Raw genomic sequence first — 22799 nt, forward strand, 5'->3', positions numbered from 1 at the left:
ATGTACATTACATGCATCATATAAGATATCTCATGTATTTTATGAGATATCTTATAAGCTGTAAATCATATAAGATATCCTGTAAAATATATGAGCTATCTTATAAACTTTTTTTTTACTAAGGTATTTTATAAAAGTTATTAAATCTTATAAAAGTTACAAGATATCTTATGAAATATTTATGATTTCTTTCTTATAAAAAATGATTTATAAGAACTAAATTTTACAGCCCTTCACCGGCAATGGTAACGTCTTAATGTGAGTGAAAAACCCGAGAGAGGGAAGTTAAACTATATAAATCAATCAATCTTTTAAATTCAAACAAATAGTTTTCATGTTTAGTCGAAGGGTTATCTATCTATCTATCTATGAAAGGCGATTATAACGAACAGTGATCAATCTCATAACTCCTATAACATATAAGCAACGGTCTCTGGACACACCAGAGGTGGGATCAGGTGCCAAGGAGGAGTAAGCATCCGCTGTCGACCGTCACACCCGCCGTGAGCCATATATCTTGATCAGGTGAGCCATATATCTTGATCAGGTACAGACCGCCTCGGTGGTCTAAAGGTTAGAACGTTCACCCTACTTGCGGAAGCTAGCCGGCGTTGGAATCTCGGCCGCGACAGACCTAAAGTCGTTAAAACAGGTAGTGACAGTTCCATACCCAAACGCTCGGCATCATGTGCGAATGTCAAGGGTTCTCGGAGATGACCTTAAAACGGATGTCCCGTGTCGAAGTAGGTGTGGCACGCTAAAGAACCCTCACGGCTCAATGGCCGTATGTATGGAGCCCCAAATTAACATAAACTCAAATAATTGAAGATATCTTTAATTATTTGAAGATATCATCAATTCAATTGTTGCTCTCATTAATTGAATTAATGCGCGCATTAAATCAATTACTGCTCTCATCAAATGAATTAATGCGCGCTTCAATTCAATTATTGCTCTCATCAATTGAATTAATGCGCGCATCAATTGAATTAATGATAGCAATAATTGATTTAATGCGCGCATTAATTCAATTATTGCTCTCTTCAATTCAATTGATGCGCGCATTAATTCAATTAATGAGAGCAATAATAGATTTGATGCGTGCATTAATTCAATTATTGCTCTCTTCAATTCATTTGATGAGAGCATCAATTTAGTAGAAATATTGCTCGCAATAATTAATTTAGAGCTCGGTTTAAATAATTTGATGATCTCTTTAATTCAATTGAAGATATCTTTAAATCATTTACAATGCTTTTGTATAAGGAATTAATGCGCGCATCAATTCTTTTAAAGAGAGCAACAATTCAATTAAAGATATCATTAATTCAATTGTGGATATGTTGAATTGAAGATATCTTTAATTATATAGTTGCTCTCTCTAAACGAATTATTGCTCTCTTCAAATGAATTAAAAATATCATTAATTCAATTGAAGAGAGCAATAATTGAATTAATGCGCGCATTAAATCAATTATTACTCTCATCAAATGAATTAATGCGCGCATCAATTCAATTATTGCTCTCATCAATTGATTTAATGCGCGCATTATATCAATTATTGCTCTCTTCGATTAAATATTGTAGCGCGCATCAATTCAATTGTTGATATCATTAATTCATTTGAAGAGATCATTAATTCAATTGAAGCGCGCAGCAATTCAGTTGAAGAATTAATGCTATCATTAATTCAATTAATGCGCGCAATAATTCAGAATTGAAGATATCATTAATTATTTGAAGAGATCTTTAATTCAATTGTTGCGCGCATCAAATGAATTGATGATATCGTCAAATAATTGAAGATATCTTCAATTATTTGAGTTTATGTTAATTTGGCGCTCCATACGTATGCGCCGAGCAAAGGCCTAAATTTGATGTCCTTCACTGGTCTTGGTGAGCTCTCCATATGAGTGAAAAATTCTCAAGAGATACTTTAAACAAGATACAATCGATTGATCAATCCATTTGTACATATGAATGCTCAAGATGTACTGTATGACAGTCTTCTGATGTTACAAATACCAGGATAACGAATGTGTTTGACCGGCCATATGGGTTTTCGAATTTATTTTTAGAATAAAGTTCCTGATAAGTCATCATCATCGTCAACAACAACAACAACAGACGACATTCCCACAAATTTGAAACAAAGAACTGCTTTATTCACAGATAAATTCAATCTAATATTGCACTTAAATTATTTGTGATTGAATCGCTCCATTGACAACTACATAAGTATTAGTCCTTGACATAAGAATGTTCTATTTGTTGAAGAAAAAAATTGCTTATCGTGTAGCGTGTTATTTATTTTTTTTTAAAGCTTATCGGACTTGGCAAAAAGTAAAAAAAAAAAAAAACACGTCACAATATTCCAATGATGTCAGTATACACATATCCAAATTTCGCCGGGAGTTTTCCTTTTTTTACTAAATGTAAGAGATCACTACTGCGAATTACATAGCTGCATGTAATTGTATAATCTTTTCATACACGTTAATGAGTAGCCCACTCTGGGGCGTAATTGCAGTTGACTGCAATTGAGGGGAAATACTAAGTATTATAATAAATGTCAAAGTCACAGATCAATAAATTACATATACATAAGCCAACGTACGGATATACGATTTTTTGAACCGCAAAATGCCAGGCAAGAGACCTTACAAAGCTCGGAAACACGTCCTCCTCGCAAATCTGAGGAAATTCCAAAGTAATAGAAGCTTACCAAATTAAAAGAGTAAAAATAAAACAGAACTTGGGAAGTTATTAGGTATACCTAAGACAACTATGGTCAATATATTGTTTTAAAAAAAATGAAAAAAGATCTTGGAAGTGTAGCGAATAGACATCGATCATCCCATTTAGTCACCTCTTACGTCGAACAAGAGGGACTGAAGACCTGCAATCTAATCAAAATCAGGTCCTACATGTAAGATACGCCCACAATCGCTTCTTTCGCAGAATATACGGCGCGGATCTAAGAAGTCTGATTTTAATTAGATTGTGAGGAACTGTTCTAATCCGGATACCCTCGGGATTTAATCGTTCGGTATTTAGAAGTGAAATCGCGAGTACTTCGGATCAGACCTCCACAATCGAAACCTGGTGTCGCAGCAGGCTTTGGGACTTCAAATATTTTTCACAGATACGACTTACGCTACAGGTAGTTACCTCTCAATATGTGTGAAAATGGGGCGTAAAAGGCAAATTTTCGGTCCGATCTGTTCCTTCCTTAGGACAGAGAAGTAAATTACTTGTGGAAAACAAGATGTGTTCGCGAAAGATTGATGCTGCTAACAGAAAATTTTGGTATCAACAAAAAGGTCTTGACATAACAAACCTACATGTGAAATATGAAAGCTCTAACACTACCATTGAAATTTTATGACCAAGGTTAAAAATTTTGAGGACAGACGGGGACAAAAATTGAATGCCCGGGATCTCCCATTATGGGGGCCAAAAAATGAAATTGTAAAGACAATAGAATTAGAATGTTCAGCTTATTAGGTATGATTTATGCAGTTGTATCTCAAATAAAAATAATCAAGTGGTTTATTGTAGTAGTAGTAGTAGTAGTAAGAAGAAGTTTAGAAGTGGTGCTATCTTTTCATCGTTTTGTTATTTTTATGTGTAATCTATTTCTCTGTCCTGTAGATTGATTGATTGATTGATTGTATATGGTTTAACGTCCCTCTCGATAATTTTTCACTCATATGGAGACCTCACCAAGACCGGTGAAGGGCTACAAATTTAGGCCTATGCTCGGCGCTTACGGCCATTGAGCAGTGAGGATTTTTTAGCGTGCCACACCTACTGTGACACGGGACATCCGTTTTTAAGGTCATCTCCGAGGACACGTGACATTCACACCTGATGCCGAGCGCCATGGCGATGAAGCTGTGGCTACCTGTTTTAACGACTTGGGTCTGTTTCGGAGAAGGGAAGAGCATTCTTTTATTATGAGCATGGTATTATGTCCAATATATATTCATTACAAACCAAACAGGTCTCAATCATTAATATTTCTGAATTTCATAAAATGAAATCACTGTTCATGTCCATACAAAGCAGCCGGTGTTTTTACAAGAAGCTCTTTTATAACCTTTAACAGGTTTCTGATGGAACAGATGCCTTGTTTTAGTTGTAAGTTTCCACTTGGTGTCATAGTATCATAATCAATATCCGAGACAGGATCTTTTCCGCCATAAACTACTGTCATTACGATAATCATACAACACCAAATTTATTAGTAAAGAGTATTTTACCTTTTAGTGAGATAACAAAAATCTGTTAACAATTTAATAGAAGCTTTATTTTCTGAAATCATATTTAAAAAAAGCATATAAACCAAATCGAAATGGTAAACACATATACCATTCAATTGAATTGTAATTTTGAAAAAAATATATAAAGCTACGTACAATTCCAAACTAATTCTGACGATCTATGAAATCTTCGGGATCAGCTGTCAGGTCTTCGATACTGTAAGTCTTTGGAGGTAAGCAGTTCAGGTCCTCCGTTTTTGTATGCCTCTTCACTAGCAATGACTTCCTTGGGTTTTCTGTTTTAGAGTAATGGATGCGGACGTTGTCACGGATTCCAATACTTGGGTCTTCGTGGAAAAAGTTGAAAGGCAGCAACAAGAAGCTGACGTCAGTTCCTGGTGTCTGTACGACAGGAAGATCCTCTGTATGTGGGATGTGGTGTAGTCCTAAGGTGATCCAAGCAACCAAGTCCTAGTATTAAAACAAGTATATTATTTATCAGGGCTAGTTAAAGATCTTCACCATGATTATCTAGTTTGCTTTATTTTGATTCGATATAGTTTTTCCAACTCTTATCAGTGAATTGCACATTCTAAGAAAGTTAATCCCGCACAGGACCACACCGGGGTAAGTCGGCATAATTCACTGTTTTTACCAATGAATTATTTTTTTCTAAACAAGAGACCTTTTTACCATTTTACCATTTTTCACCCTTAGATCCGGTACTGCTAGAGGAACTTCATTGTTGAGGTGCTGTTTTGTGCATCAGAGAGAGAGAGAGAGAGAGAGAGAGAGAGAGAGAGTTGATTGATAGGGTTGAACAACCAATACATTTGCTTATTTGCAAAACATTATGCTAGGGGACAAACTTGTCATCATCAACAATTAAGTTAAATGTATTGAATGCAATTGTTGTGAAATTTATTTCCAAAACTTTTACCCAAATTAACAATCAAAATGATTCTTTAATATTTTGATTTAAACTTAATTTTTTAGGTGACAACAATCTTGATACTCAGGCTGCCCAGGCTATTTTATTACATTTTCAAATGCAAGGTTAAGGCCTGAGAAGTCGAGCAAATCAGTTAGCATCTCAGCAATTAAAAATAGAATGTCTACATTGCTGCATGCAATGAATTGCCCAATCAAATGATTCCCAGCTGACTATTGATCAGGTGAAAATTTTGATTCAGATATTTTTTTTTTAAAAAATACAAGTGGAAAAATATCTACACAAAGTTTCACATTTCTTTCACAATATTAAATATTTAAAAAAGATCAATTTGAAAATAGTTATATAGCATTAGTTGCATTTAGTAATTTATTTTTTGAATAAATTTTCAGGGTGCTTCTCAGCTTCATTTTCAACTTTTTATATTCAATAAATGGATTGATGAAACTGGGCAGTAGGCTTAGCCTACATGAGCACTTTTACCCTCTCTGCTTCTCAGATTCATAACACGCTCCCTGCTTCTCAGATTGATAACTTGATGGTTACTTGCTTGCACAATCTGTCAGTACAGGGGCTTGAACAGGGAGGACATACATGTCACTGTACCAGCTTTTGTATTTGTAAGCCTCTCAAGAACTTAACGAGATTTAAATTGAAACAATTAATTGAGGATAAAATGTAATGGTTTTTTCCATTAAACTAAAGATAAATACAAATGTAGCTGAAGAAAATGCAACAGAGCAAATTGAGATTTCAATCGGAGACAACCTCGCATTGGGTCAAATGCTGTCTGACGTGTTTCATACCGATTGTTAAGCCGTTCTTGGCACACTGATTTTGACTGCGGATAACTCCGTTTACCTGATCAGGATATGGGGCTCACGGCGGGTGTGACCGGTCAACAGGGGATGCTTACTCCTCCTAGGCACCTGATCCCACCTCTGGTGTGTCCAGGGGTCCGTGTTTGCCCAACTATCTATTTTGTATTGCTTATAGGAGTTATGAGATTGATCACTGTTCGTTATCGTCACCCATAAATCTATTTTGATGCTCTTCATATACTAACTAACTGTGATCGAAACGACCTACATGTAAATTCATTTAAAAGTGATATAGTACAAATTGTATAAAAAAAGCCATCCAGCAATAACTTACAATAGGTACATGTATTAAACTAAATTCTTACCTCCCCTTGTATATTCTCATCTCCAATAAAATCTTCGAAGTCAACAATCGGTTGATCTCCATTGAAAGTGGCATATTTTGAAGAGCTATAAGGTTCGCTTTCTTTGCGTTTTGTGATAACCATTTGGTACCTCATCCAAGACGCACTGGGTTCATTTCCGAAACCTTCTGGTAGAAGACTTTTAGACATACCTCTGTGTAATATTCTGTAACCCTTGCGATTACCAAATTTGTCTTTGTGTGCTTCGTCTTCTGTGTATACTACGTGGTACTTGGGGCTACTAAAGTTATACTTATAAGCAGCTTCTCTCTCAGTAGCGTAATTCATCTGCACAATTTTCTCCTGAAACCACTTTTTTGGATTTGTCTCACTTGAGAACTGATTTGAAACACTGTCGCTCTCAATGTTGTAGGTCGTATAGCTGTTGATTGAATCTCCAATATCAAGGTCCACCTTGAAATGAAACAGATGGTGGTGTATCATTCCAATAGATTGGTCATTTACTTGAAAACCATATTTCCTATCTGATATCAAAGCGGAACTTATGATGTTTCCCGTTGACGTCACTTTAGTTTCAAACGCACCATTCTGATAGAAAATAAAATCAAATATATATTCATAATTACCAACGTTTGCTATCATACGAAGAATAAGCACAATACTTGGTGTGCCCTCGTAATATCCAGATGGGGGTTCATAAGGTGCGTGGTGGCGTCGTAGGGGAATGCCAGTATTATGTTCGAAAATACAAATTGCATTCTTTTTTGTGACAGGTTCTCTTGAGAATTCCAACATGAAGACGGAATCAACAAATGTAGCATGCCCTGGACAATCAACTCCAGGAACCAGTGAACGAATTGACCGTCCAAGCATCTCTACACTGTCAAAGAAATTTGTAAACATTCCATCGGGACGTGTTGACGAATAAAAAACGCATGCTTCTTGTAACCCCATTTCATAAACAATCATGGTATCTTTGAATTTGATTTGATACAATTGGGGACCATGAGTCGGAGATATTCCGAACTTAAAGTTCCAGTTCATGTATGTAACCATTTTGTCTTTGATGGTGTAACGTTTTCCGTCTGGTTCGACTTCAATAGGTGGTCTTTGAGGGTATTCTGGAAAGACTTCATGGTGGGTATGTGATGTTGGGAAATCAACGCGGATCTTATTTACCTCTCCATTGTTCCATTTTTCCTTAAAACTTTGTAGCGAATCAAACAACTTGTTGTTATACCAAACGGCGCTGGTTTTCGGCTTAGAGGTTCCATCCATTCTCAACAAGACAATGAAATCAACTGGATGTAGATGGACGGGTTCTTTCAGCTGCATCAGTGGATACCAGAAACCACGATAATCCTTTTCACGTATGCCTGCAGTTTTTGCAGGATATGGCACAGACCAAAAGTACCCTAAACACTTATTCCCACAGTTCGTGAATGATCCGTCGAAACTTTCTTTTAGAATATCTCCGACATTTCTTTCCAATTCCTCTTTTAGTATCTTCGAAGCGATGTCATATTCTGGAAATGAATACGGTCGAAAGGAGAAAGGAACTGGTTTTCTTGACAAAGTTAATTGTGGTGATGACGTTGTTATATCTACATAGTATTCCCTAATATCAGGGTTTGCTTTGCCCCCGTGGAATACAGTGACCATTGCTTGCCTTTTTACTCTGGTTTCGGGATAGGGCTGAATAACATCCTTTTTCTCCGGCAAAATCAACTCCACCGAGTAGATGTAGTTTGAAGCGATGGTTGTTTCTTCAGGGTCAGTTAAATTTAATTCTTTCTGAGAGAACATGAAGTGCAGAATAGTTTGGATTTCTTTTCTGGTTAAATCATGAAAAACATGTGGAAAATCTGGCTCTGTTAAATCTATAGCACCAGAGGCGGGAAGTCCATAGCATTCTAAGATATCATCGGACTCCTTCCTATTGATCATCATTACAATAATTACTGCAATCACAATTACGAGCACCAAACAAAATATACCAAGGGTATAGGTAAGGTGTTTCCAGACTTTATGGACTTTGCGTGTCCCGTCTTCCTTTTCCTTGTCCATTAATCTGAATTAAAATTAATAATTAATGAAAGGATATATACTAACCTTATTCATCTACATAAGAATGAAAAGTTTTATACATACATGCATCTGTTTTCACTCTCGAGTCGTCCTAGTTTGGATGTGGAGCTGTCCTCTTATGTCAATGTTTTGAAAATGTTAAACCTATTACAATGACATTTATGTGTATTTTGTGGAAATGACATTCCAAATGTGCGTTAAGTAGCAAAGAGAAATGCACAATGCATATTTTTAATACCAATATAAGCAGTAGCATATTTTACCCCATAAAAAGCATGTTTACTGTGTGGTTTTTATTTTTAATTTTTAATTCAACAATGAGTATGAGGTGATTTCGTAAAACGTTTAGATGACCTATTATTCAAAGTCATTAATGCTCCTAAGAATGCTCTTAAAGTGCTTAGTTAATAAGACCTGAATACTCGGAATGATGATTTATTTTTAGAAAATGGTTTTAAAATTTCCCTCGTATATTCCCACTTAAAACTTTGAATCCCGACTGTGGCTAAAAGTTGCACTACATGAAGATGATGCATTGCAATATGACTAATCATCGTCCTGCTGCTCATGAGAATAAGAGTTTTAACAATTTTTCCTAGATGCCTTAATGAAGCCCCACCTGTGCCTCCCTTATTGGGCACGGTGTAAGGCGAGTACAATTTTTTCAAGGACCCCATATATTTCGCTATTACTCCTGTGTCTACATGACGAATTTATCCTGTTGATGATTTTACCTTCACATTAATTAAAGGCATATTGACATTATTCATATTTGAAGCTTTATTAAATGTACAACAATGATAAACAAGAAAACTTATTGACGCAAGCGTCAAATTCGGCCGCAACTTTCTGGTTTCCATCCAAGGCTATTATACAAGCATCAAAAGTCTTCATTAAATGTACTTTAAAAGGCAAACCATGTAGAAATATTTATATATGTATATCCATATTGAAGCATACTGTCTCTACAGTAAGTCATTCACAGTTCTGCTTCCTAGCAGAATATGCACTTTCCATTACGCGGCTCCATCTCCATACAAATAAAAAGAACATATTTGTAAAATGTATTTAATCATGAAAAACATTTTTAAAAAGGCTATTTTGCATTTTTTGACAAATTTAAAAAAGAGCATAAAGGTAGCATTCTCAACAAAATGTTAAATAAAGTTCAATTTTCATTTGCCAATTAAAAATATATATAACTTTATTATACATGTGAAAAAATATGGTTCCAAGATGTTGTAAGACAATGTCTTTGTAAAATAAAATAAAGCAATTACTCTTTTGTTTACAAATTAAGCAAAAATAAACATAAAAAAACTGCAGTTGAAAATATGACCTGAAAAAAAAATTCCTGCTCATTTTTCTTTTGTAAGAAAGCATCCTCATATCAGGTATATTTCAGAAATTTAAACTATGTTGATGATGAACAGTTAGCATTCTGAGCTACATGTTAAGGTGGATCGATCCTCATGTGGTTTATCAATATTAATGGTTAAAAGTGGAAAAACTGTATTAATTTCCACTCGATATAGTTTAATTTAATCAATAACCAAAGAAAATGTATATGTCGTCACCCTTTTAAAGATGTCAGTTATACAAAAACAGAAGTATATATCAACATAAAATAATCACACATTTTCGTTAAACAGAATAATGAAAATTAATAAAAACTTGTTGGAATGACAGATTTTAAATGTCAACAGTGTAAGAAAACTGCTAATTCATAGATGTATGAAAATTACTTGTGGATAATAGGGAAATCATTGTATCATAGACATGCAGTAGAGGAAATTCCAGCATAAGAGTTATTGCCCTTGACAACATTTTTAAAATTATAAATAATTGATTATCTATGGAAAATAAAAACTTTTTAGTATCAAAAGTTTACCAATTTTTTTTTTATTTTATTCAGTGAATAAATTCCTCTAAAAGATATATTTCTATCATGCACAAAATTTATTTATATAAAGATTTTGCAAAAACCTATGACATCACATGAGAATCGATCAACCTTAAGTAACACAGTTGAATTGCTTATGATCCAAAAAAGTGTCAATACAATGTTAAATGTAACTTCAAAATGGCATCTATAGAAGTTTGTAATTCTGCAAAATAATATTGCACAAGTAAATTCAGTATTCAAATTTTGTATACATACATGTATAAAAATGATCGAGTATGCATATTGCAAATGTAGAGGAAATTTAGGTAGTACAAAATGTTATAACCAAAATACAATTTAATATTTAAATGACCATATAAATTTGTTGATTGATACTGACAGGTGGTACGAACTATTTAAATCTAAATAGAATTTAATATGCAAGTCATACATGTATGAATTTGTTGAATGATATTGACTGAAACACCTTGACAAGCCTCGGGTAGAGAAAAATATGACATTTAAAATTCAACTGAATGAAAACAACAACACAGAACGCTGATGAAAATAATAACTTCCCAAGTCATCTAGCTTCTGCATTTAAGGTAAACGAGTCATAACATAGCTGCAAACTTGCTTAAAATGAATTACGAAGGAAAATATGTACCCATTATTAGATAGTTCACATCTGAATGTTATAAATTGAATTAGCTGCATTGATGCATCCCTTAAAATGAATAGGTAGTTTGGGCACAAGATACTCAATCATGTCATTTGCAGAATTTACTTCCATTGTTTCCTGGAGAATATTTTCCAGTGTGGAAGGGAATAAGGCTATTTTTTATCCTTTTCTTTTTCAGTGGAGTAAAGGAAATTGACTCTGAACGAAAACATGATTGAGTCTGTCCTGTTACAGATGGGGCACTTTCCTCCCTGGTACTTCTTTTGTCGACAGGCTAAACAAATCAATGTAAAATACATGTATGAGAATTATACTGAATATTAAGATATACTTTTTAGGGGGAAAAAATGTTTCCGAAAATATGAGCTTAATTTTAAATTGTCCTTTGAAATATCTTTTATTTCAAGATATGTACCTTTGGCACTGCAACATTTGTAGTTATCAACATCCATGAAATCTGTCAAGGTGATTTCGTGCATTTCTTCTACATCTAAAGGTTCTTCAAAATCGGGGTCTGCAGTCTCCTCATCGTCTTGATTTATTATGATTTCGGGCATGTCTGATAAGAACTAGAAATAAGCATTTGTAAGTAGGAATGGGTTAATTACATGTAAAATATCTACAAAGATGTCAGTTATTTCATAAAAATGGATAATATAATTTCACGTAAATTAGTTGAAGGTGATTGAGATTCATCAAGGAATATTTGCTAAAAACACTATTACTTTCTGATAAAACTATGCTTGATAGAATATAACAATCAATATGTAATATTTGAAAAATATTGGCAGCACAGAATTTATGTGCTCATGGTTCACCATTCTATGTATTTGCATAAAACATTCAGCACAAAATAATAAACATTAAATGTAGTCGAGGTTCAAATTTCAATGTTTCTTTCAACTTCATGCAATATCTATAAATTAACATACCTGGCATTTAGAGATGGGGGATGTTGTTAATTGTTTCTGGTTTTGAAATGTTTTAGGAAAAACTGCTGCCACTTGTACAACATCTCCTCTAGCATAGTTACTTGAGGCATTATCTCCAAAAAGGCAGACTTTTGCTTTGGCTGTTACATCTTTCAGAAGGAGTGCTTTGACAGGCAAGGTCCCTTGCATTCTCATATGTAAAGGAGATACCTGAAAAGAATAAAAATCAATAAATAAAAAAATTGAGGTCTTGAATTTCCTATCCTGTAAAATGGCTATAAAGTGATAATTATGGAAAACATTTGGAACTACTTTTTCAAGAAACACTAGCATTTGACTTGGTTATTATTTTCAGTTTAGTACCTTGGCAACTTTTCCTGTTACTGTAGATTTGTTTGGAGAAACCAAGGCATCTTTGAAAGGCTTTTGGATTCCTTCTGCAGGTTCTTTTTCAGGGAGACACAAAGTAGCTGAATCTACTGCAGTTTCAACAACTGCACAGTAACTAATTGAAGTATTGCTGCCTGCCCAAAATGTGTTTTCACCTTTTGAAATAATGTTTGAAAATTTGAAGCTTGTTCCCTCTTGTATCATTTGGAACCGGTTTTTCAAATAAATTCTTCCATAATAAATGTCATGTCCTTTAGCAGCTATAATGTTGAAGTATGTCATTTCCCTTTCTGATTGTTTATTCCTATAAGACAATATTGTCTTTGACTTTTTCAATACCATAAACTCTAATGTGTCTTGTGCAGTTGCCTAAAATGTAAAATAAATCCTTGTTTCATTCAAATTGTGAAATTTATCTTTAATATAAACAGAAAATCATTGATATCAAATGTTAAACACTCATGCATTTGTTTCCATAATTTTAACTCAGCAAACTTTATGTACTTTTCTGTAAATATTTTCATAAAAAGTATAACTTTTCTGTAAATATTTTCATATAAAGTATTAATCTATGAAACAAAATCTCTGATGTTTTTCATGTGAACATAAAACAGAAAAAACAAAACTGACATTCAATTATGGAAAATGCATTACAATAAACCACAATGTATTCATAAAAATTAAATACTATTTTATCTGATAAAGAAAATCCATTAAAAAAATTGACTCTTGTGGCAAATATGCTAATGCACTTTTAATCTACAGCTAATTATTCAGTTGTGAATACTACCAATATGTGTACATGTGAAATACAGTCAACTGTTACAAACAAGTCTATCATTGACAACTTTGTTATATCATGAAGAATTTACTTTTCATTGTCATATTCTTTTTTAACCTTTTTAATCTACAATATTCTTCAATAACAGTTTCATAAGCTTGATTTTTTGAGGGATTAAATCCTGTCAGGAACAGACCATTTAAGCTGCGTACCCTACTGAGAGCTACATAAGCCATCCCTCTGTCAAAAATGTCTTATCCTATATCAATTACAGCAGAATCAATTGATATCCCCATTACTTTATGAATGGTTGATGCCCATGCAAGGATTAGAGGAAACTGTCTCCTAATGATGTGACGTCCTTGATACACAAAGTGATGTTCAACAGGATTTATTGCTATATCACTTTGATCAATATGTTGATTGTTAATCTGAATCCTTCCAACTTTTGGATCATCAAATCTTACATATATAATTGATGGATTACTCAATTCTTGCGAAATGGTGCCAATTTCAGATACTGTACCAATAGCACCATTTACTAAACCTCTGTCTGTTTGAATATTTCTTATTAACATAACTCTAGCACCTTTACATATTTTAAGTACATTCTGAAGTCCTCCTGCAGACCTATTATTTACAGGTATTAGATGCTGTTCTACTTCTCCGAAAGCATTTTTATCTTCTTGTGAAAAGAAGTGAAATGCATCAATTCGTGTTATAACATTATTACCCAACTCGTTTAATTTCATTGTATTGTGACAGTTTACTTTGCTTCTAGTTGGAAACACATGCAGAATATTTTTTTCACAAGGAAGTATTAGCCTTGTTTTTAATAACTGTTCATCTGACTGATTTATCATTCCATACCGCACTCTGTTCAACAGTGAATAAAATGTTCTGTCTCATATTATCTTCTAAAAACATTGGGTAAAATAAATGCCAAAGTAAACTGTTTGTAAAAACAAAAGTACCTTGCACAGGCCTCAACTGAAAAAAATCACCTATTACTATTACACTGCAACCACCAAATGGTAGTTCATTATTTTTTTATTTCTGATAACCTTCTACTTATAAAAGAAAATAAGTCACTACTAACCATACGTATTTCATCAATAATAATTGTATGGATAGTTTGAAAGTAATCCCTCAACTTTTTCAAAGCAAAACCTGTTAAACTACTATATGTTAAATGTTTTGCTACCGGAATTTTGAAAAGAGAATGCACAGTTTGGCCATTGATGTTAGTAGCAGCCTACCTGTTGGAGCACATACAACAACAGGGCTTGTATTCAACATTGATGAACAGAACAACTGAAGATAAGCTATCACTACTTTCGTTGTGAAGGTTTTCCCAACACCAGCACCACCAGTGATGAATAAATGCAAAGGCAACTTATTTTCATCATAGGATTTTTTAATGTAATTAATAACACTGAGTTGAGATGAAGAAAGCTGTTCAATGCTCTTTCTAAATTCTTCCATTGACATTGAACAATACATTGAATGAGCGTGCAGCTAATCTTGTTCACAATTTTCATCATGTAGCCACATGTGATTTTGAACACCCATTTCTTTATCTGTATTTTCATGTGTGAATTTTTTTTTAGTGATTTTGCTATTATTTCTTCCTTTATAGCTAAAGTTTCAGTTGATTAATCAATTTCTGATTCTTCGTTACATTGGTTAGTTTGTTCAAGCATTGCTATCCTTCTCATAGAATTTTCTACCTGTACAGAAAAAGAAAAATATGTGTGATTGACAGTAGAATTAAAATATCTGTTTTTGTTGATAAAAGCCTCTTTGTAATTACTGAAAGGTTTCTCACACCTATATGGAAGTAAGAGCAGCAACATTGAGTAAAAGTATTCTTCACTATTTGTTGAAAAATTGGGAAAGCGTACAACTATACACTTAATATTTTTCTTCATCCAAATATCATATTTTTCTATGTAAATTCTTTCTAAACGACACTTTAAAGTAGGTTATGATGCCTTCTCATACCACGCACTGAAATAGTAAAAAGAAATGTCCTCAAGCATAGTGGGTCTTGCTCGATAGTAATCAAGCACATTTGTATGAAAAATTTCTACTGAATCATCAGGAAAATTGTCCAATTCTTTCTTACTTTTTAGTAACTTAAATCGTTTACTGGGCAACATAGTATTAATGAAAACAAACTTTCTACTTGTGTGGATCAAGTTTAAATTACTAATCCTGTATGCAGCTTCTTGAGAGCTTAATCTACGGTGACGCAATACACATAGACCTATTTTCAATAAACACTGATACCTAGGTATTGAAGGATTTTCTTTGAAAACTTGATGTATTAGATTTCCTAAAGCTGTTTTAAGTTCATCAGGCTCTGATTTGCAAATATAATTACAGACATAATATGCAGCAGCTTCTGGATGTCCATATTTGCTCTTCAGTGCCTTAAAGTCATAGGATTGTAACTATTAATCATCGTCTCATTCAATTTACGCTTTGTTTCATAAAATCGACCTTTATTTCTGTGAGAAAAATCAATGTTCCCAAATATTTTTGTTTTAATACGAACAGATTTTGGAAATCCAAATCTACATGATGATTTAAATCCTTTGGAACAGTAGGTTGTATGAGAATGTGTTTGTAACTTGCAAACTAATCTATTCAATTCAGGGTCTTCTCCACTACTAGGTATACATGACCAGATAGTTGCATTTATGTATTTTAGAAGATCCTGTTCGGTTGCATTTTGGGCAATGTTGTTAACCCAAAAAACATGTGTCTGTGGGGACTTCCCCGGTTCTGAAACTCCACCCATGCAAAATAGTCAGTAACATTCCCTAAAGGTTTATGATTGCCATCAATTATGTATTTTTTCAGATTTTTAAACCTTCTTTCAAAATGCGTAGCTGTCAGTAATGGGTCACGCTTCATGCCCTCAAAACAATTTGCTGTTTTCTCTGATTCTTGAAAAGTCAGGTTGTTTACTACCACACTTAGTTCAGGCCAATGCAGATCATCTGCTGACAGTGTCATAAAAATTGTGGGTGGACCTAATGTTTTAAACATAGCTAGTAAATTATATAAGTGATTTCTGAAATAGGCTACAGTTCCTCTTATGTTTTTCATGAACATATATGAATTTTGCAAAATTGTTGAATTTTGTGTACAACTTCTTAGATCCCCTGCTGTAACTGAATTTGCATTATTTTGTTTTATACGCATGTTGATGTTTATTTCTGACTTCAAATGTGACAAATCTATAGCTACTGCAGAATGAAGTAAGTATGTAATATTTTTTCTGAAAAAAACTTTGTAATTGTATATGCGATTTTTAATATACATTGAAAGTGACAGTTTCTGGGGCCTATCATGTAAAAATCCAAACTGTCCCTTTGGAAATAACCAAGGGAATGCTTTCTTTTCACCCTGAAACATTTCATATATATCAACGGGTTTGTCTTTTATACTTGGAACTTCAATAACACCATCACATATGTATCTTTTGATTGAAAGATCTGGAATATTGGAATCTAATGGTGTCATTGTGCTGAATTCCAGGTTTTCTACAATTTCATCGAAGCCCTCACGTTCATCACTTATTTCCATACTAATGTAATTACCTTCATCAGCAATATCTTTTTCAAAGTTGATATTTTTATATAAGGGATTAAAATGTTTCAACCACATTAATGCATTTCTTAAATGTTTTCCTGACATTCTGTGTTTATAATCATCAGCTGTAGTATATGCATTGTGAAGGAACTTCACTGAGAGAAAACTAGAATTTTCCGGAGAATGTGGCAGCTGGCTTGCAACATTCTGAATATCAGAAGGTAAATGTAAAGCTAAACCTTTCTGAGCAAACTGACCTCCTGGTAAAATGATGATAGTCATAAAAATCTCTATAAGGGCAATTAATCTTTTCTCAATTGTATTCAAAATATTTAATTGTGGAGGGATGGTGTCAATATGCAATGAATTACCCCGAGATGAAAGATAGGGTGTCTTTCCTCTCCCAATTTGTCTGTAACATGTATTGCACAAATTTGTGCTTTTACTGTAATACGTACCATTCAAAAACCTTTCACTTGTTATGTGGTAAATCTGATCCTTAAATAAAAATCTCTCACAACTATGACACCAATACACTGGCCTCTCCCTTATTGCTAGTTCATAATCAGAAATATGATTTACATCTAGCAAATAGTTTACTCTAACATTGCTACTATTTACGACACAAAAGTCGTTCACATATGGCGACCCTGATTCCAGATCATCCATTTCAAAATTACAAAATATATCGGTATCCTTACCATCTTGCATGCTCATTTTATCACTCAAGTTATTCAATTTGAAATCTAGACTCTTTCTTCTCTTCTTTTTCTTAGATTTATTTTGACCAATTTTCTTCACATAAGTGTGGAATTTCAAACAGTCATTACCACACTGAGAATTCATGTTTCCCTTAGTTTTATTTACAAAGCTTGTGTAATTTCCCCTATCAGAATCATTCAGAGTTATTTCATGCTTACTACATGTATTTTTCCTATCATTGCATGTCTTTTTAGTATTTGGGGGCGACAACCAATACGGAAAATGAATTGATGTCATCTCATACTCTTTTTCACTGCACACTGTATGAATATACGTTAAGAATTCATCTGTATCAGAAAATGTAAGTAATACACCTAACCCACTGGGATCAGGGAACCCATATCTATTTCGTTGATGAAAGTCAAACATGTAAATTAACTCAGTGTCAGAATGGACATAAACTGCAACAGAACTGTCTCCAAAAGTGACCAGTAGATAAGATGACAATTGTACTGCTTCATAACATGCAGAATCGAATGTTAACTGATCGAATTTTTGTAGTGCTGTTCCAGTGACTGGTCCGAAATACAGATCATAAAAGTAAGATATTTCACCAGTCAATCCTCCCGTCCAACCTGATACATTTGATGGCAATTCCCTATGTGATAAATATCCATTCACATTGCTAACTGAATGAATGTATCTATACAGGTCTGTGCCATGATGTATTGTTTCATTCAAATCCGTAACACTAATATCCCTTACACCTGGGCTATATTTCGCAAACATCAACAAAGCGACCAATACAATTGCGGTACACTGTACACCATTATACTGCTGAAATTGCTTACAACCCTTGAAATTTGTGCTTGCAATTTGCAAATAAACTTCTTACCATTCTGTTTCAGTTTTGTCTTCAGGAAAAAGTTCTTTGTTGTTCTTCGTCCTTTTGATGAACTGGCGGGAAATTTCCTCGTGCTTAATGATGATAACGGATTCTCAATCCCGATGAAATTGCATCGTTGGCGTTTGAAACGTACCGTATGAATATTTTAGATGTAAAATATCACATAATCCATATAAGAAAAGGGTAACAATTGGATTACTTTCTCACATAAAAAGATGTTATTTAATCACTTGAATTAAAACAAAAAATTTAATTATTTTCTTCAGAACGAAAATAAATAGCCCGCTTTAACAAATTCCATATACTGATCCCGATATCAATGATAAAAAAAGCTCGAGATCTATATATATTGAATGCAGTTAAGTAAAAATAAATCTATAAATAGAGGTCATGTATGTTTCTTGTTTAATTCTGATAAAAAGAATTTATGGTATAACATTGGTAATTTACTGCGGGTCTATAAATTATTTTTTTTAATATAGGCCCGCAGTAAATCATGTCACCTTTCCAAAACCATAACATATAATCGCCCGCATCCTGGCGGCCGATAATAATAAATGACTGCAATACGATATTCTTTAGGCCAAAAAGGCGTGTTTCCGGTTAAACGATTGACCCTGATTTTTTCTCCAGACCTTAATTTTTCGGATAAATTCCAATCCTTAAGTTACGTACTTTGTTTCTCAAATAAAAAAATGCGGTAGGCCGGGGTTCGAATCCTGGCCGGGACAGACCCAAGTCGTTAAAACGGGTAGTGACAGTTCCATCGCCAAACGCTCGGCATCAGGTGTGAATGTCACGGGTCCTTGGAGATGACCTTAAAAACGGATGTCCCGTGTCACAGTAGGTGAGGCATGCTAAAGAACCCTCACTGCTCAATGGCCGTAAGCGTCGAGCATAGGCCTAAATTTTAAGCCCTTCACCAGTCTTGGTGAGGTCTCCGTATGAGTGAAAAATTCTCGAGCGAGACGTTAAGCAAGATACAATAAAAAAAAAAACAAAAAAAAAAAAAACAACCAAATCTATTAAGCTCGGGTTCGCCATTCAAATTATCGGAAATTTTCAAAATGGCGTCGTACCTGTTTTCTGCCATTTTCTACCCAGAGTTCCATGCGCCCCTCGCACTACACTGTATGTGAAGCTTGCGTAACGCGCCCTCTGGTGAGAGAATGGTTTTCTGCAAGTAGATTAACACAAATATACATGCAATCATGTATTAAATAGGGTAAAATCAGTTGTCAAAATGTCATTTTTTTTATGGTTTATTTTAGTATTTTACCCAATACTGAACACTTGATGCTACATGTCAGTATTCACAAATATATGCATCGTGTACAAGTTTCTTTCCCAGTGATACAAGGCAATGTGCAAGGTGAAGATAACGAACAGTGATCAATCTCATAACTATTACAAGCAATACAAAATAGATAGTTGGGCAAACACGGACCCCTGGACACACCACAGGTGGGATCAGGTGCCTAGGAGGAGTAAGCATCCCCTGTTGACCGGTCACACCCGCCGTGAGCCCTATATCCTGATCAGGTAAACGGTTCTGTAGCATGCCAACGCCTGTCGCGACACGGGACCTCCGTTTTCAAAGTCATATCCAAAAGACCTATGATTCTCACTTTTAAATGCCGAGCGATTGGCGATGGAGCAATCACTACCTATTTTAACGTCTTAGGTTTGACGCGGCCATGGCACAAATGTTGCTCGAACTCACGACCTCTCAGTTACGACGCGAACGCTCTATCACTAAGTTACCGCGACCGATCGTCATATTTAGATGTTTAACGGAATAGGTCTTCAGTACCCCTTACTAGTCGTAAAAGAAAGGTGAAGATAACGAACAGTGATCAATCTCATAACTCCTACAAACAATACAAAATAGATAGTTGAGCAAACACGGACCCCTGGACACACCAGAGGTGGGATCAGGTGCCTAGGAGGAGTAAGCATCCCCTGTTGACCGGTCACACCCACCGTGAGCCCTATATGCTGTTCAGGTAAACGGAGTTATCTGCAGTCAAAATCAGCGCGCCAAGAACGGCTTAACAATCGGTATGAAACACGTCAGATAGCATTTGACCAAATGATCGGTTGTATTGACGAACTAAATCGTTATAACGACCATAGAATTTGCGAAATGCTGACTTCAATCGAGGCTGTTGAAACCCCTGTACCATCAACTTGTTTGTCAGTAGCTTACCTTGATTTAAAAACTGACTATACGCAGAACAAGCTCTTGCATATCGAATCAGTTGAGATATATAAACACCATATGCAGGTGATAATGGAATATTGCTACAGAAATATGGGAAGTTGACGATGGAGAAGCTGAAATCATCCCGTTTGTCATACAGTTGAGTTGTCAGTTTGCCGTTAATGTCTACTTTCAATAAAATATCTAAGTATGAAGCAGAAGTGGACGACTCTATGGTGTCCTTTATTTCGAGCTCACAGGGATATATCAAATCGACATATGAATGAAAGCTATCATTGTTAATAGACAAAACGTCATCGATATATCTAAATGTCGAATTGAAGGTCACAGCGAGAGATTTTTTCTTCTCACGTAGAAGTTTTTGAATAAATTCTGCTTCATATGAATAAAAAAAAATGTCTACTATTAAAAAAAAGCAACAAAAAAAGAAAAGAAAAGAACAACAACAACAAAATTGCAGACCCCTGACCCTAACACACTTATTGGTTTTTTTGGCCTTATCAAATGTGCAACAATTCAAAAAATGGCCGCAACATTTAAATTAACAACAACGGATTAAAAAAAAGTTTTTCAAGAAATTGTAAGTTCAAAAATTCATTTATCAATAGTATCTTAAAATGTTCTTAACTATGACGTCATGATATGCGCTGACTAATTTCCAGTGACAAGGCGTAAGTATTCTCACGACGTCATAGTACACATGTGTGGTCAGTAAAACAAGTGGAAGACATGATATCTTTGTACATGTATATATTATTGGCTTTAGCCAATGAAATTTCAAGATTTATATCAGAGGCAGGATAATAATGTTCCTGTTGCTCTTGAGAAAAACATGATAAAGTTTCCCCCGATATATGTTCCCCATGTAAAACTTTATTTCCCTATTATGGACCCCCCCCCAAACTTGAATCTCAATTACCTAGAGATGTTAGCTTATCAATATGATTAACATTGACTCTTCTGTTTTTTGAGATTTTAATTTTTTCCCTATGTATCCCATGTAAAACTTTAATCTCCTATTGTAGTTCCACCATACCCTTGGAGGCCATAGTTTGGAGAAACTTGAATTTCCATTATGCTTGGAAGCTTTCAGATACTGGTAGTAAGTTGCATCTTTCGGGCCCTGTAGTTCTCGAGAAGATCTTTAAATAGCCCCATGCTATGTTTGTTTTTTATGATCTCCCCATTGGAAGGCGAGATGACCCTACCTTTGAACATACTTCAATGTTCTTCGTCCAAGAATACTTTGTACCAAGTTTGGTTGAAAATTGTCCCGTGAAAGAAGAATAAAAGTTTACAACGCCAACGACGACGACAAACGTTCGCTGGGATATAATGAATCGACATATGAGTGAAAATAAGTATTATTGATAGGTGCAAGGTGATGATAACGAACAGTGATCAATCTCATAACTCCTATAAGCAATACAAATATACATTTGGGCAAACACGGACCCCGGGCACACCAGAGGTGGGATCAGGTGCCTAGGAGGAATAAGCATCCCCTGTTGATCCGTCACACCCGCCGTGAGCCCCATATCCTGATCAGGTAAACGGAGTTATCCGTAGTCAAAATCAGATAAACGTCATCGATATATCTAGATGTCGAGTTGACGGCCACATTAAGATTTATTTCTTCTCCGATATGATTCTAAATGAAATGAATTCGAATCTTATTTTACTTGTGTGAATTGTATTTACTGGATGTTTGCCATAGTTACGGTCAAAGTGGGATAATTCGGACGAAGAAAAGTTTTTAACATTTCTCTGTGATGAAGAAGGTCATGTTAGGATCTTTTACAGAACATTAACATTTTTAGCCAAATCTACATCTCGCTCTCGCTTCCCACTCATTATCTGTTTCTGTATTACACTAAAACGCTTCCTTTTTTAGATTTATTACGTTACTTCTGTACCATATTTGTTTCAGCTTCACTTAGAACTGCAAGGTTCCGTGATATCACATCACGTTTTCGATGACATCTTTTGTTGAATTTGAAATATTACTTTCTGATGATGAATTTAGATTTTTTTTCACTATCGGTAAGAGTTTGTACATGGGTAATAAATCCGAGCATTTTACTATTGTCTGCTGATTATATTGCATGTTCTCTATTGTAATCTCACGATTTGCATGAGAGGAAATTGTTTCCATCCATCAAATTTAGAAATTCCACTCCAGTCATTGGACTGCATATGATA

At 34.6% G+C, this 22799-nt stretch overlaps 2 protein-coding genes across 2 annotated transcripts; both read right to left on the reverse strand.

Moving 5' to 3' along the window:
• Positions 1 to 4290: 4290 nt before the first annotated feature.
• Positions 4291 to 8645, reverse strand: LOC125650947 (putative amine oxidase [copper-containing]). Its single transcript, XM_048879525.2, has 3 exons — positions 8555 to 8645; positions 6404 to 8474; positions 4291 to 4736 (listed from the first exon to the last, which is right to left on the reverse strand). Exons 2-3 carry the CDS (start codon positions 8468 to 8470, stop codon positions 4431 to 4433), a joined length of 2373 nt encoding a protein of 790 aa, XP_048735482.2. The 5' UTR covers positions 8471 to 8474; positions 8555 to 8645; the 3' UTR covers positions 4291 to 4430.
• Positions 8646 to 11196: 2551 nt separating this feature from the next.
• Positions 11197 to 12584, reverse strand: LOC125650952 (uncharacterized). Its single transcript, XM_048879532.2, has 4 exons — positions 12354 to 12584; positions 11991 to 12200; positions 11474 to 11627; positions 11197 to 11332 (listed from the first exon to the last, which is right to left on the reverse strand). Exons 1-4 carry the CDS (start codon positions 12582 to 12584, stop codon positions 11211 to 11213), a joined length of 717 nt encoding a protein of 238 aa, XP_048735489.2. The 3' UTR covers positions 11197 to 11210.
• Between the last annotated feature and the right edge of the window lie 10215 nt (positions 12585 to 22799).

The sequence above is a fragment of the Ostrea edulis genome, chromosome 5, assembly GCF_947568905.1.
Source record: "Ostrea edulis chromosome 5, xbOstEdul1.1, whole genome shotgun sequence".
Classification (NCBI taxonomy): domain Eukaryota; kingdom Metazoa; phylum Mollusca; class Bivalvia; order Ostreida; family Ostreidae; genus Ostrea; species Ostrea edulis.

What these genes read in the sequence shown, in the direction of transcription:
- LOC125650952 (XM_048879532.2), bottom strand. Translation starts at nt 12,584, where the DNA reads ATGATACAAGAGGGAACAAGCTTCAAATTTTCAAACATTATTTCAAAA. An exon ending in TAACAGGAAAAGTTGCCAAG is followed by an intron (nt 12,201 to 12,353) that starts GTACTAAACTGA and finishes TATTCTTTTCAG; the next exon opens with GTATCTCCTTTACATATGAG. An exon ending in CAAATGTTGCAGTGCCAAAG is followed by an intron (nt 11,333 to 11,473) that starts GTACATATCTTG and finishes TGATTTGTTTAG; the next exon opens with CCTGTCGACAAAAGAAGTAC.
- LOC125650947 (XM_048879525.2), bottom strand. Translation starts at nt 8,470, where the DNA reads ATGGACAAGGAAAAGGAAGACGGGACACGCAAAGTCCATAAAGTCTGG. An exon ending in ATGAGAATATACAAGGGGAG is followed by an intron (nt 4,737 to 6,403) that starts GTAAGAATTTAG and finishes TTTTAATACTAG; the next exon opens with GACTTGGTTGCTTGGATCAC.